The sequence below is a fragment of the Zonotrichia leucophrys genome, chromosome 12 (genome assembly GCF_028769735.1).
Source record: "Zonotrichia leucophrys gambelii isolate GWCS_2022_RI chromosome 12, RI_Zleu_2.0, whole genome shotgun sequence".
Lineage (NCBI taxonomy): Eukaryota > Metazoa > Chordata > Aves > Passeriformes > Passerellidae > Zonotrichia > Zonotrichia leucophrys.
Genome location: NC_088182.1, coordinates 11,737,504 through 11,751,465, shown reverse-complemented (window position 1 = coordinate 11,751,465; position 13,962 = coordinate 11,737,504). Strand labels below are relative to the sequence as shown.

The 13,962-nt window shown below is 47.9% G+C and overlaps 1 protein-coding gene across 1 annotated transcript in view; it reads left to right on the top strand.

The window, feature by feature from the left end:
* The window catches only part of NCKIPSD (NCK interacting protein with SH3 domain), a 49,960-nt gene that overhangs the window by 20,343 nt on the left and 15,655 nt on the right, over positions 1-13,962 (top strand). The window contains exons 2-5 of the mRNA XM_064724537.1: positions 1,283-1,395; positions 2,136-2,337; positions 6,677-6,764; positions 8,875-9,500. Coding sequence (XP_064580607.1) covers positions 1,283-1,395; positions 2,136-2,337; positions 6,677-6,764; positions 8,875-9,500 — 1,029 coding nt within the window. The remainder of the gene's footprint in view (positions 1-1,282; positions 1,396-2,135; positions 2,338-6,676; positions 6,765-8,874; positions 9,501-13,962) is intronic.

Genomic DNA, 13,962 nt, shown 5'->3' with positions numbered 1-13,962 from the left:
CCAGCCTCCTCTGGGAGCCCAGGGAGTGGTCTTTGGTGTTTCAAGGCTGCTGTTTATTTTAACTGCAGTAACAAGTGCTAAACCAGCTGGCAGGAGAAATAAATGTTGCTGTGACAGCTTGGGTGGAGATTTAATAAATCCAAGTGCTGAGTCCTGCATTTTGACCACAATAACCCCCTGCAATGCTCTAGGCTGGGGATGGTGTGGCTGGACAGTGCCCAGGCAGAAAAGAACCTGGGGGTACTGATCAACAGCCGAGTGACCATGAGCCAGCATGTGCCCTGCTGGCCAAGAAGGCCATCCTGGCCTGTGCCAGGAACAGTGTGGCCAGCAGGAGCAGGGAGCTCATTCTGCCCCTGTACTTGGCACTGGTGAGGCTGCACCTTGTTCTGGCCCCTCAGATTGGGAAGGACCTTGGGATGCTGGAGCGCGTCCAGAGGAGGCAACGGGGCTGGAGAGGAGCTGGGAACACAAACCCTGTGAGGAACCACTGAGGGAGCTGGGGGTGCTCAGCCTGGAGAAAAGGAGACTCAGATGTGACCTTATCACTCTGTACAACTCCCTGAAAGGGGGCTGCAGTCAGGTGGGGGTTGGTCTCTTTCTCCAGGCAGCAGCTGACAGAATGAGAGAACACAGCTTTCTTAAGCTGCACCAAGGGAAATATAGGCTGGATATTAGGAAAAAGTTTTTTACAGAAAGGGTGGTAAAGTACTGGAATGGTCTGCCCAGGGAGGTGGTAGAGTCACCATCCCTGGATGTGGCACTTGGTGCCATGGTTTAGTTGAGGTGTTAGGGCTGGGTTGGACTCAATGATCTTGAAGGTCTCTTCCAACCCAGTGATTCTGTGATTTGGAAAAGATGCTTCAAGTTACAAAACAAGAACAAAAACCATCAAGAAAAAAGTGAGCAAAAAAATAATCATTCAGAGCCAATAGACTTGGCTCATGTAGCTCAGGAGACCACCAGATTTCAACTGTCACATTCACAGTTGTGAATTTGCTCCACAGGAAGGCAACAAGAGGAGGAATAATTGGGCTTGGGATAAACTTGGCTTTGCAGTGGGATCTCAAAACCTCCCTGCAGCAGGCTAAATATTCAAGGCTGAAGCTTTACCTCTGGTCTCCCTGTAGGGATCATTGGACTTCGGTTCTTGTAACAGTGACTTTCTTTCCCAAATATAAACTCTGGGGGTTTACTGTACTGTGGTCTCTCCTGCCATAACCCCTGGTGCAAAAGAACCTCAGCTGAAGGGCACAGTAACATGTTGGATGTTGTTTTTCAGGTGCTGGAGCAGGATGTGGTTCTGCAGTCCATTGACCGTGCCATTGAGGCTGTGCACAATGCAGCCATGAAGAATGGGGGGAAATACAACCTGGAGCAGAGAGATGTCCTCCAGTAAGTATGATGGGCACCTGGGAGAGCTGGCAGATGGAGGGTGGTCACAGTGTCATTCTGTCCATGGGGATGTTGGATGTTGTTGGTTTGAGCCTCTGTTCCTCAAAGTGCTGCTGCACTGGAGAACTTCCCAGCGTTTGAGCTGCTGCTGCTCCTCCTGGCAGCTGTGTCCAGCAAAGGAGAGCTTTGGCCTTGCTCCTCTCTCTCTGTGCATGCCAAGAAGAGGAGATTCTCAGCCACACTGTAGGCTTGGAGGAGAAATCCAAAACCTTTCTGGCTGCATTTTCTCTGCTTTACCAGCCAGGAATTGTAGAGGTTTTTGGCATGTGACACAAGGTCTTTAATACATTCTCAAATAATTGCTTGTGAGAAGAATTTTTGTTTTCTCTGACACCTCAGCCTCTGTGCTGAGGCATGCTGGTTTAATCTCGGTTGAACAGCAATTCTAAAGTGCAGGCAATTTCTGAAGCTTGCAATGCAATATGTGACTCTCCCCCGAGGAAGAGGCATTTTTCTCCAGTGAACTGATGAATAAATTATGGGCTTTTGCAAAGCCTCTTCCTTCCTCCCCCAGAAGTGCTTCCTTAGTTGTTAATGAAACTGGAGCTGGTGTTTAGAGTAATGTAGCCCATTCTGTATATATAGCCCAAAAGCAATAAATCATTAAAAAATAATTTCAGTGTTGCAGCGTGGTCACTCCCTTGAGCTTTGCCCTTCCTGATGTCATCATTCCGTTTCAGAAAGCTGATCCATCACCGGAAGGAGACTGTGTCCCGCAAGAGCCACTCTCCCACCCCCCAGGGGACAGTGATGACCCAGTCCTCCAGTGACCACCACCTGGATGTGTCCCGGCAGCCCAACGGGGTGTGCAGGACGGGCTACGAGCGGCACCACAGCCTCCCCAACACCGAGTTTGAGGCGGAGGATGAAGGTCTCTACCAGGTAACGGGCTGGACACATGCTGGCTTCCTCCTTTGGTGCTGTGATGGTTCTTGTCCTGGGGAATAAAATGCCTTGGCAGCTGAAGTTACAAGTCAGGTGTTTGTGCTGCTGGCCTGGGATTACTGCAGTGCGAAGTGATGGTGTCTAAGAAATCTGGAACAGTCCCTCTGCCATTTACACTTGTCATGCTTTTTGGAATCCTTGAGGGTCGATGGCTTTATGGTAACATGCAAAATCCACTTTGTACTGTGTGACTATCTCTTGGCAACTTTCTAAAAGAGTTGCAGGCTCCTTGGAGAATGCTTTGAAAAGCAGTTTTGACATGAGCAGGAGAGCTCCTCCAAGCACTCAGCACTGCTTCATTTCCCCCTTGTTATGTCTGCACAAGATCATTAGTCCTTAAGCATTTTGTCTGCTGTGGCTGCCTATTTATACTACTCAAAACAAAACAAAAAGCCAAAAAAACCCCCAAAGATCCTGCTTTGTCTGAAGGTTGCTTATCATGATGAATTGAAGGCAAATTGCAGGAAATAAGATTTAAAGCAGATCTTTTTTTATCTCGGCGACACGCAGTTCCAAGGTTACAGTGTGGCGTCAGTGAGGCTTCAAAGTAGCAGCCCAGGATGGGGCTGTGGCTGTTGGGGATGAATGATGTGCCAGATTTCCCTGTGTAGGTGTAGCTGGATCTTAGGGCTAAAGGCACCAAGCAAGGATGAGCATTTTATTCCTCCTACAGATGAACACATGCACTGTAATTTTTCTTCATCTCTCTGGACTGAGTGTTTGGAGGTATTGTGTTTATAAGGCACTGATCTGCTGTCACCCCTAGCAGATGAGGCTTGTTTTACACTTGAAGAACTGTGAGTTTGGGGGGATGAAAGGCAGCTCTGGCTCACTCTGGCTGAACACAGCAATTCTTACAAACCCCATTTTTCTCCTCAGCATTCATTTCTGTTCTTTGGCAGTCAAGCTAGCTCCATTCTGAAGCCTGTACATTATGGGCTAAGCAAAGGGGGCACCTTACAGCCCATTCTCCATGCTGATTCCCTGTCTTTATCTGGTCTGTGGTTTGGTTGCTTGCCAAAAAGGAGGAAGACAAATTTCCTTGGCTGACAAAGAACTGTTTCTGTCTGGGTGGCACTGAGGATGCAGTTGAAGAGCTTCCAGCTTAGCCCTGTGCTGAAAGGGCTCCTTGAGATTTTAACAGCTCAGTGGATTTCCTGAGCGCTTTGAAAATACAAAGTGGAGGAAGCAGCATTGCTTTCTTCCAGGAGCCTAAGAGGAGACCTAGTGAAATCTGAATTTTCTCACTAGCTCCAGAGGAGCAGAGGTCTTGGCATGTACTTTTCATTGCTTGGGATTTTCAAGTGCATTTACTGTTTGCATCTGAAAACCTAAGCAAAATTTGAGATTTCCTCTCAGTGGTTTTGCTCCCAGGACTGAACTGGCTGCAGTAGTTGGTGAGGGTATTTGTGCTTCATCTCCTCCCCAGTCAGCATAAGGTGGGAGGCTGGGGCTGCTGCCATACCAGCTGCCAAGGGTGGAGGTTGGGCTCTTGGAGTATTTTAGTCAGTCTGCTGCATTTGTGCATGCTCAGTGAGTTTGTGATGCTCATCTCCAGAAACCTTTGCTACAGACCAGTGTGTCTGGCTTGGCAGAGTTTGCCTGGAGGAGGTGGTGGGTGGGAGATTGTTTATTTGGTTTATTGCTTTATTATTTTGTTTAAAGGGTACTACTATAATAACATTGCTCCCAGGAGTCAGAGTGGTGATGTTCTCTGCCTACTTGGCTGCAAAGGGAATGAGAGTGTTGTGGTAAAGTCAGCTCTTGTCTTTGAGCAGCACAGGGAGCACAGCCTGCTATCAGCCCTTGCAGAAGGATAAAGGACAGGCAGCAGATGTGTAAAATCTGTGGATTTGAGGAAGTTCACAGTGCCCTAATAGAGGCCCGGGGAAAGGGAGAGTTTCAACACAAGTGCAGTTGCTTCTATTTAAATCTTTGGTAAGGTCTCTCATCTTTTCCCCTCTGGACAGGTGGGATCTGAACTTCAAGGACTCCTCCATGGTCACCTTGTGCATGTCAGCTGCACAGAGGTGGGAGGTTTTCCTTTGGGGTTTTGGTGTTGTACATCCTCCTATTGGCCCCAGGTAGTGGCTAGGATGTGGGGTGTAGGGAGGGGATGGCATTGGTTACTCCTCACAGCTCCTGGTCATGCAGCTCAGGCAAGCACAGGGAAATTCCTGTGATGCTTCATGTTCTTCTTGCAGCCGCTTGTACTGTGGTGTGTGGCTGCCTAAACTGGCAGGGGCTGAGCTAGCATTGTCTGTACATCTATTAATTTAAGCACTAGCCTGTAATAACTCTTAAACTTGTGTGGTAAATTTGGAAGCCATGGAAATACTCCAGAATGACCCAGCCCTCGCTATCTCCAAACAATGTCATGCATCTGCATTAAGCTCTGAGCCTGCCTGGCTGCTAAATCCCACTGCCCCAGTAATGGTGGCTGTGCCATGCCAAGCAGCTCCAACTCGTGCTGTCAGCTCCAGCACTCTGCAGACAGGGCTCTGCTTTTAGCACAGCTGAGCTTTCTGGATTTGGGGCCAGCCTGCCAACCATGGCAATGCAGAGACCCCTCCTGATCTGCTTGACCTCTCTCAGCTGTGCAGTCTCTTTTTGGACCAACACGGATAATTTTTGAAGCTGTATGCAAGTACTGGATAGCATTTCACCCAGAGAACAATGTGGGGTGGATTGACAGGAGCAGAGTGTGCAGGCAGGGAGTCTGCAGCAGTGCCTCATGCTAATTCACTGGCTGAAGGCACTTGTAAAGTGACTTTTTATATGGCATGGTATAAAGTTGGATGTATTTGGTGTTGAGTGCGAAAGGGACTAAGAGATCCTTTTTTAAAAGTCTTTGTGCAAACTGCTCTCTTCACTTGTCTGGTGGATCTAGACACGGGCTGTGAGCACATTGTCAGCTTTTGGCATGGAGTTGTGAATATTTGAGGTGGCTTTTGAAGGTGTTCTATTTATAGGAATATCTTTGCTCTCATTTCAGATGAAGTTTTTGCCCTTCCTGTATCTGGGGGAAAAATACATTTCTCATTCTGTTTCTGCTGAGCTAATGTAAGATAGAGACCCTTCAGGGGCCTGTCTCAGATTTTCACTCTGGGGTGGCAGAGCTCTGTGCCCTCAGTGGTGTTTATATAGGTTTATTCAACAATGACAGGGCACAGAAAAACATCTTTTCCGGGGCTAAACAAACTTGGAAAATTTTCACTTGTGGTGACTGAATGTCATTGTAGATTCCAAATGGTTGAAAGCCATGTTACCCAAGGCATTCAGGCCATCACCTCCTTTCCCTTCCTGTGCTCCCCTAGGAGGCTTGGCCACAGACAGTGGTTGCAATATCCCATAAAAGCAGAGGCACATTTGAGGCAGCAGGCTCTGAATCCCAGCAGTCCTGAGAGGTCCCAAGCAGTCTCCTGGCCCTGAGCTGATGGGCTGTGGGAACTTGGTGTAGTGATGCAATGTGCTCCCACCTGGCTTGGCTGCTGTGTTCAATAATGCCCTACTGATTAGAGGTTAACCCTGAGGCTGCACCTCACTGGAGTAACTGTGGGTCAATGTGATATTGGTGATAATAGTATTTAGATCTGACAGGAGAAGGTGAGTGTAGGGGTCTGGATCTGGGACTTGTACACTGCTGGCTTGGCAGTCCTAGAAGAAGAGACTTGCACAAGAATCCCCAGATGTGGAGAGTTAATGCAAAGCTTTTCCCAGTGTGTCTTGCTATAGGTAGCATAGTATTGTACAGAGGGTCAAACCCTATTTTCTCCCTGCATGAGCAGAAATAATTTTGAGAGCATGGAAAAGGCATTTACATGTTTCCAGTCCTTGGCTTTGTCTTTCTGCAAGGGTATTTGTAGCTGATGTAATGGATCTCTCCAGAAGAGTGTGTAAATACACACTCTGTTTGCAGCCTGTGTGGAGCTATTGAGAGTAATGTGGAGACATGGTAAGTGTGTGGGATTGCATTTGGAATAAAGGAGGAGTAAATGCTTGACAGGTCTACACGACATATGTGCCATGTGCTTCTGAACACAGCAATTAAACAAGGGCTGCTTTGCCTGTCACAGGGAGGGGATGAAGTCAGTTTGAGTCCTGCTTTGTTCTTCTGGGAGGCTGCCCATTAGCATCTGTCCTCCTGAGAAAAGTGCCCCAAATGACAAGAGAGATGTAAGGACAAATCTACACATGCATGTGAGAAGGAAGCCTTCATAAAGAGAATGTCTTTATTGTTAACCTCCTTTGATTGCCCTGCAATCTCTCCTTACAGATCCAGCCACAGGCTCATCGTGCTGCTCCTGTCACCCCCCCACCTCCAGAGAAGCGCAAGAACACACAGCTTGCTGCTCCCATTAAAAGTAAGGACAAGCTGCTCTCCAGGTCTTGGGCATGAAGCAGACACTGGGTGATGTAACAGCCATGGGGCCTGAATGCTTCTGCTTTGTGCTTACATGAGCATCCTCATCTATTCCCTAATAATTCTGATTATGGTTTTTATCTTTACAGATATATCTATTAAATGTATACAGCTTGATTCCTATAGGTTTTAATGCTACTGGTCCTGAGCTGGTGACCAGTGCTCCTTCAAGCCTGTTCTGATTTGGAAGGGTCTGAGCAGCTGGTGGGTGGGTACCAGGTACAGCATCCCCTTGCTCCTTCAGTGCCTGTGGCTCTCCAAGGAGCAACTCCCTGCCTGCTCATGTGGCTAGCCTGGCTAGTGCACTGAGTCAGTGGTTTAAGGTGCTTTTTCTCCCACAGACACCATGGCTGTCTCCCAACAAGGCAGAGGGGGCATTCCCTTGCAGTGTGTGACACTTTACCAGGGGTGCTCACTGGCTTTTAATGCAGTCTCAACTCCCAGTCTGCTGAGCACTTTCTTTGTACAGTGGTTGGATTTCCATTAACTCAGTGTCTGGTGCCTGTAAGGAGCAGTAATAATACCAGGGACACATCTGCCTATGTGCTGCCCACAGGCAGAGGAGCAGCTAGTGAGTAACACTTGAGGGCAGGACCATGGGGTCAGGGCTGGAGCTTCTCCATCTGCAGTGTGGTTGGGCTGACAGAGTAGTGCTGATCCTTGTGACTTGCTGCCAGGTTGGCCAAGTGCTCTGCTGTGCTGTGACAGTGCTGCCATTGGTGACACTCAGCCCATTTCAAGCCCACTCATGTCCCTTGTGTGGAGCAGGGCAGAGCTATTGACTTGCAGGTAATTGAGACCTGGGGCTGGCACCAGCTTCCTTAATGGTGCTTAATGGTATTGAGCCATTTTTCACTGGAGTAGTGGGAGTTTGCAAAGGTCAGTTTCCTTCAACTCATTACTTAATGAAGCATAGGGGGAGCTATGAGTCATGAATGATCCTCTGTGAGGAGGAGGAAAAAGGGGGATGCTGAACCTGTGGGGGAGTGAAGAGCCCAGTTTTTCTGCCTAGGTGGTGTTTACTTTGGGAGGAGTGGTGGATGGACTGGTGGAGGGCTCCAAGCACTGATGGAACAGGAAGGGTTGGAGTTGTCTGTGGAAGGGCAGCAAGGAATTTCACATCAGTCCCACTGCTCCTTCCTTTGGGCATGTGTGTGTGTAACAGCCTTCTGAGCTCCCCATGGAGTACAGCTCCTTCTCTTCCAGCACTAACAGCAGCTGCTCTTGAGAACCCCAGCTAACCCACTGTTTGTCCAAGTAATTGTTTTCATAGTCAGGGAAGAACTCTGCCCTCTGGAATACATTTCTGCCCTCTGGAAACTAATGGATAAGATTAACCAAAACTATATATAAGACCAGGTTAAAGGAAAGAAAAATCTTAATATCTCTTTGCTTGTTGTGGATTTTTTTCCCTTGGAAAGTGGGACTCCCACTGCTAGAGCTAGTAAAAACTAGATGTGGGGGGAGAAATACAGTAGAGCAGATAGTGTGGAGGCTAGTGAAATCAGTGGTGCCAGCAGGGCTGCAGGGCTCGTGAACAAATGTTGGGAGAGTGCTGAAAGGGAGGGACTAAAGAGGTTGTCAGTCAAGTGTATCCTCCACTGTCATTGCTAAGGATGAGGTCTGTGCAAGAGGGAGGTGCAGGCTTGTGTGTGAAGCCTTCTGTGTCTTGCAATTCTGAGGCACCATCTTTCAAAAGTCAGGGCTTAAGTCCTTAACACAGAGAAAGCCTAACCCAGGGGGAAAAGACTTTTCTGTCCCTTAGTTCTGTCCATCTCGCCCTCCCTTCCCCTGTGTAAAACACTAAGCCCTTTGAAGGGTATTCATCTCAGCAGAGGAGCTTTCCCCTTTCTAAAGAGGTGATTGTGTGGGAATGCTCCAGAGAGAACTGGTACAATTTTTGCTTTGAGATAAGTGAGGCAGGAAGGGGAGTTAAACTGCTCTGGTCCAATGCACAATGAGCCTTTTAATGGACTGTGCTGTAGCAATTTGGGGTTTTTCTCTTTTCCTTTGATGCTGTTGCTAAGGCATGTTTAATTGTTCCCTTTCAGATGCTGTTGAAATTATTCCTGGGTCAGCTTCTAGTGCCTCCTCTATAAGCACGACATCCCTGGATACCTTGTACACTGCTTCTTCTGTGTCCGAGAGCGCTCTCCCCACAGCCACGTCCAGTCCTGCCAACACGCCGCCCCCTGTGCCCAGCCGGAGCGTGCACACCACCATCACCCGCAACCTGGACAGCGGCTCCGTCTCCCACTCCCGGTACGGCACTTCCCCAAAGGATACCAGCAAATCTCCCCAGTCCAAGAGGAACGCCCCAGCTCCTCCAGGCGAAGGGGGGACCCACAGGTCTCACAATGTGGATGGGGAGAAGACTTCTCAGGGAAAGAAAACTGCCCCGGCCCCCCCTGCAAGCCTGGATGCCTTCAGCAACCTCTGCCTGGAGGATAAGAAGGGAGCTGGGGTGGAGTCGCTGTCTGCAGAGGCCGGTGGCCTGGTGGCCTCGGTGCCCAAGACAATCGGTGCGGAACTGATCGAGCTGGTGCGCAGGAACACCCACCTGAGCTACGAGCTGTCCCGCGTGGCCATTGGCATCGTCATCGGCCACATCCAGACCTCTGTCCCCGCCACCAGCAGCATCATGGAGCAGATCCTCATCTCCGTGGTGGAGAGTAAGGTAATGTGTGTCAGGCTGGAGTGGGGATGCTGCTCACCACCTCTGAGCATCAAGGATAAGCATAAGGTGTCATGAGCCCAGCAAGCTCCTCATGTTTGGGATGAGAAATGCAGTGAGATCCCAAATGAAAGGTGCTAGATCGGGGTAAACATCCAGCCAGGGGAACCAGGGCTTTAAAGGGTTTAAGCCAGGTCCTAGTACTGTTAGCAGAGAAGTGGAAAACAGGTGAGTTTTTATTCCCCAGATGAGCTACAGATGTACAACTTAGCCTTGAGTTGGCACATTATCTTGAGCTTGTTCTAAATAAACCTTATGTCAAAATAATCCTTTCTCCTTCTACATCAGTCATTGAAATGGTGAAGTGCACCTGGGCAGCCCTCTGCTTTAGCTGGAGGGATAATAAATTTCAGCTCCCACTTGCTCAGTGCACATCATACAAACTTGTAAGATTGGAATTCCGTTGCTAATAGCAAGATTATAATGAACTGTTTGGAGGCATTTGAATATGGAAAACTAATGACATTCAAATTTTACATCAAATCATAATCTGGCTGACTGTTTGTACTGAATAGAGGGGCCTATAAGCAATCATCAAGTCTCTGTGGCCATAACCCAGTGGTAAATTACTTCCTTCTCCTGTAACAATGCCCTGTCAATGTGTGATCTAGATTCAGCAAAAAAATTTAGCTGGTTCAAGCAAATGTTCGGGCTCTGTCTTGCATGCTGTGGAGTTCAGTTTTCAGATATTTGAACCTTGTTCAATATTTTAATATTATTTTTATCATTCATACCTGTACTCAGGATACAATAAGCTTAATTCCACAGAAATTATTTAGTGCCAAGTTTCTGCCGAGGGGATTTGAAAGCCTCAATTTCATGGCCATTGCTGCAGACCAGCCTGAAAAGGATGGGAAGAAGGTGATGCTGGTGCAGGGAGTAGTATGGATCTTGTGGTAACTGATATGATATCTTTCACCCAGGACATCTGTGGGATTTTAAAATGATCAGTAATACATGGAGACACAGCAGAAGATTCTCTCCCATCTCATAATATCTCACCATACCTATTTTGAGCAGTACTGCTTTCAGAAGGAGGGCCTGGATGGGCTTGCACAGTGCTCAGGTGTAAATGTTGTGGATGTGGTGTGCATTTTTGCTCAGTGTCCCAGCCTGATGATACAGCTCTGCTAATATGTGGGGGCCTGGTCCCAGGTGAGGTTGTTCACCTGGTGTGGGAGACTGGACTAGCTCTGACAGCTGGAAGGGTGGGCACGTGTGCTTGTGGGGTGGCTGCACTGTTGCAGCTTCACTAGTGTGGTTTAGTGGTACAAATTATTATTGTTGACTTTGTGTTGTTCATTATACCATCATTCCACAGTCTCAGGAGTTTCTGTGTAGAATTGTTGCTGAGTTGCCAGTTCTAGGTCAAGGAATTTTTTTCTTTAATTTGTAGCTTCTGAAATCCCTCTACTCCCCAGTCCATGCAAATACATGGTAACTCGTCTCTTGCATATTTTTCAAGGCTTTTCTTCTACTCCCTAAAACAGAGTGAGATATCAGCTTTGTTTTAAAGCTTTGGTCTGCTCACAGTAGATACCATACCTGCTTCAACCTTTTGTATCATGTTCTTTAATTAATTATATCCTTTCTATTATTTTCCAGTCTTAATTTAAAGTCAAGTCACTGGTTTACTAAATCAATTCCAGAATCCCCGACCTCTCTTGTATCCCCAGTGCCTTCTGAAGGTTGAATAGTACTTCCATCTTATTTACCTTGCTGCCTCTCCAGCTTGGAGTCTGTACAGGCATGTGGGGTTTTTTAGAGAATAAAAGATGCTGGGACAGCATCCTGTTGCTGCTTTTTGAGAGGTGATGTAAGGCTAGGTTGGGGGAACAGCAGAGACAAGGAGGGTGCTGAGGAGCTCACCCCTTAGGAAAGATACTTCAGAGGTACTACTGCCATACTATTTGGGATCTGCAGGAGCAAACCTGCCAGGTTGGCTTCCCTGTGTCAGCATCTGGCCTGGCCTTGGAAATGGTCCCTCTTCTTGTCCATGAGCTAGCTTCTGATAAGTGTCACAGTGACTGGGTAAGATGCACAAGGGGACTGAAACCTCTTTTCAAAGACAGCATTGCAGTGTCTGTCTGAACTAGAGCTGGCTTTCATGGGAACTCGCTGAGGAGCATGGAGGTCTGCATGTGTTGGGTCTAGTGTTAGCTGTCTGGTTTCTGTGGATAATGTTGTGGGAATGGTTTGCTGCCCAGAGGATGGATGAATTCCCAGAGCAGTCCCCATGAAGTGTGTCTGAAAACCTGCTATACGATTTTGGGGCTCATCTGGAGGGAAGGTGTGTGTACCCATGGTATTGGTGAACCACTGCACTTGCTGGTGGGGTAAGGGGGGGAGGGAGGCAGGGGAAAAGAAGAAATGGGCAGGGCAGGACAGCAGCTGGGTTTGCATGGCAGATGTGGCCACCTCTGAGCAGTGTGGGTATTATAAAGTTCCCAAAATGGTTTTGGGCTGCTCAGGAAGAACGAAATCCCTGTAGCAGCTTGTTCTGCTGGGCTGGGGGAAGGGAATTATTTGAAGCAGCAAGATAATGCAAAGTGGCATTGTTAGAAATACTGAAACCTCCTTCTGCTTATGGGCTCTCCAGCAGATTCCTGGAAATGGCCATATGATGATGCTGCATGTTGTTGTAGCTGCCAAGATGTTTAATAAGCAGAGACCTGATCCTGGTGATGGGAGGGCTGAGAATGGTGCTGAAAGTGCACTGAGACAGTGTGAGGTGTAGTTACATGGTCAGATGGAATAGCTTGTTAATGGATTGATCTCATCCAAGTCCATCCAAGCTTGAGGCTCAGTGGAGTCATTAAGGGCTGCAGATGAAGGATTGGAGAAAGTAGATTAGTGGTAAGATGCTGAGTAGAGGGATCATTAAAATGAATACTCATTAAAATGGTCATCCAAAAAGAGCCCCAGCAGTGGATTGAGGTAGGACTGGCCCTGCAGTGCTCCAGTGAGAAGGATGTAAGGCACATAATGGAGAACTCTCTCCCAGAGAGCTGGGACTCTTGAGGACAGGCAGGTGACACTGCAGTGTAGGTCCTCCTAAGGAGAAGCAGGGGGGTGGCAAGATGAAGTGAGTCTCTTAAAGTATTTGCTTCTGATAAATCACCTTTCAGAGGGAAATTCTCATGCTTGTACTCAGCTCCTGAAAGCTGTTGTGCTCTCTTACAGCTGGCTACCTGCTTTTCTGCTAGGCCACCCACAGCTTCCCAAAATTTCAAGTGTGGACAGAGGCTTGTGTTAAACCTGCATGCTTCTTCCTTCATTACCTGCCTGACAAAAATTATGTAAGAAGCAGCAACAAGAAAATATCTTTATTTTATGACTGAAGCGTGGACTTGAAGTCCTAAATTAGTTCATACCCCAAAGCAAATGACTAACAAATCTGTCTCTAATAAAGCAGGCAAGACATTACTGTTAAACATGGAGTGGTTTCCCCAGAGAGGGCAGGAGGGTGGGGATAGGCAGGAGGGGTGCAGCTCCTGCACTTGGCCATCCATGTGCAGGTGTCACAGCTGGCACAAGCCATGGGCTGTGTCTCTGTACAAGATCTATCTGCTCTGCTCCCAAAGTGAAGTCTGCCTAAAGGCTTGTGCCCCTGCCTGCACAGCCAGCCTGTTGGAAGGACTAAGTCTTCTCTGAGGTTCCAGGTTACTGGCTGGTAAGTTGTAAAGGCATTTTCTCACTGAGCAATCATGACTTGTTGCTGCATGTGGTAAGACAGCCTCATCCAAAATTTTTTAGGAATTTGGTCTCAGTGAGTGGGTTTTCTCTGTTGTTTGAATTTCTCAGCTTGGTTCTCTTCCACCTCACTGATCTCCTGCTGCTTGTTGTCACTGCTGCCAAGCCCTTGTGTATATAATTTGAGCTTTTTCACAAATTAGTCCTTACCTCTTTTAATAGTGCCTGGGCACCTCACCTGTGATCAGCTCAGTTCCATGTACTGAACCCTCCCTTCTTGCCTTGCTTTCAGGAAACCAAGTGATTCATGTGATATAATTAGGTCCTAGAGGCTTATCCTAAATCCCAGAGCACAGCGGCTGTTCAGGTGGGTTAAATGCACCCTTGCCACTCCCCTCTTTCTTGAAGGAGAGGAAGAGCAAAGGAAAGGCAACTGAAGAGTGAGACCTTCATGGCAAGGGTTGTGTGTGAGGCAGAAGTGGTGGGGATGCAGTTGACAGCAGCTGGAGAATGGACTGTGTGCAGTAAGGTTTGCTGGGTGGCCACACACTTCAGAGCTGTGGTGAACAGTGGAGCTCTGCTGTTCAGAATGAAAACCAAAGCAGCCCATGATGAATTGGTTCCTGTTCTTGCAGCAGAGGATCCAGGCCTAGAGCAGCTGGCATGGAGAGCACCATACAAGTGCCAAGAGCTAAGAATTCAAGGCAGATCT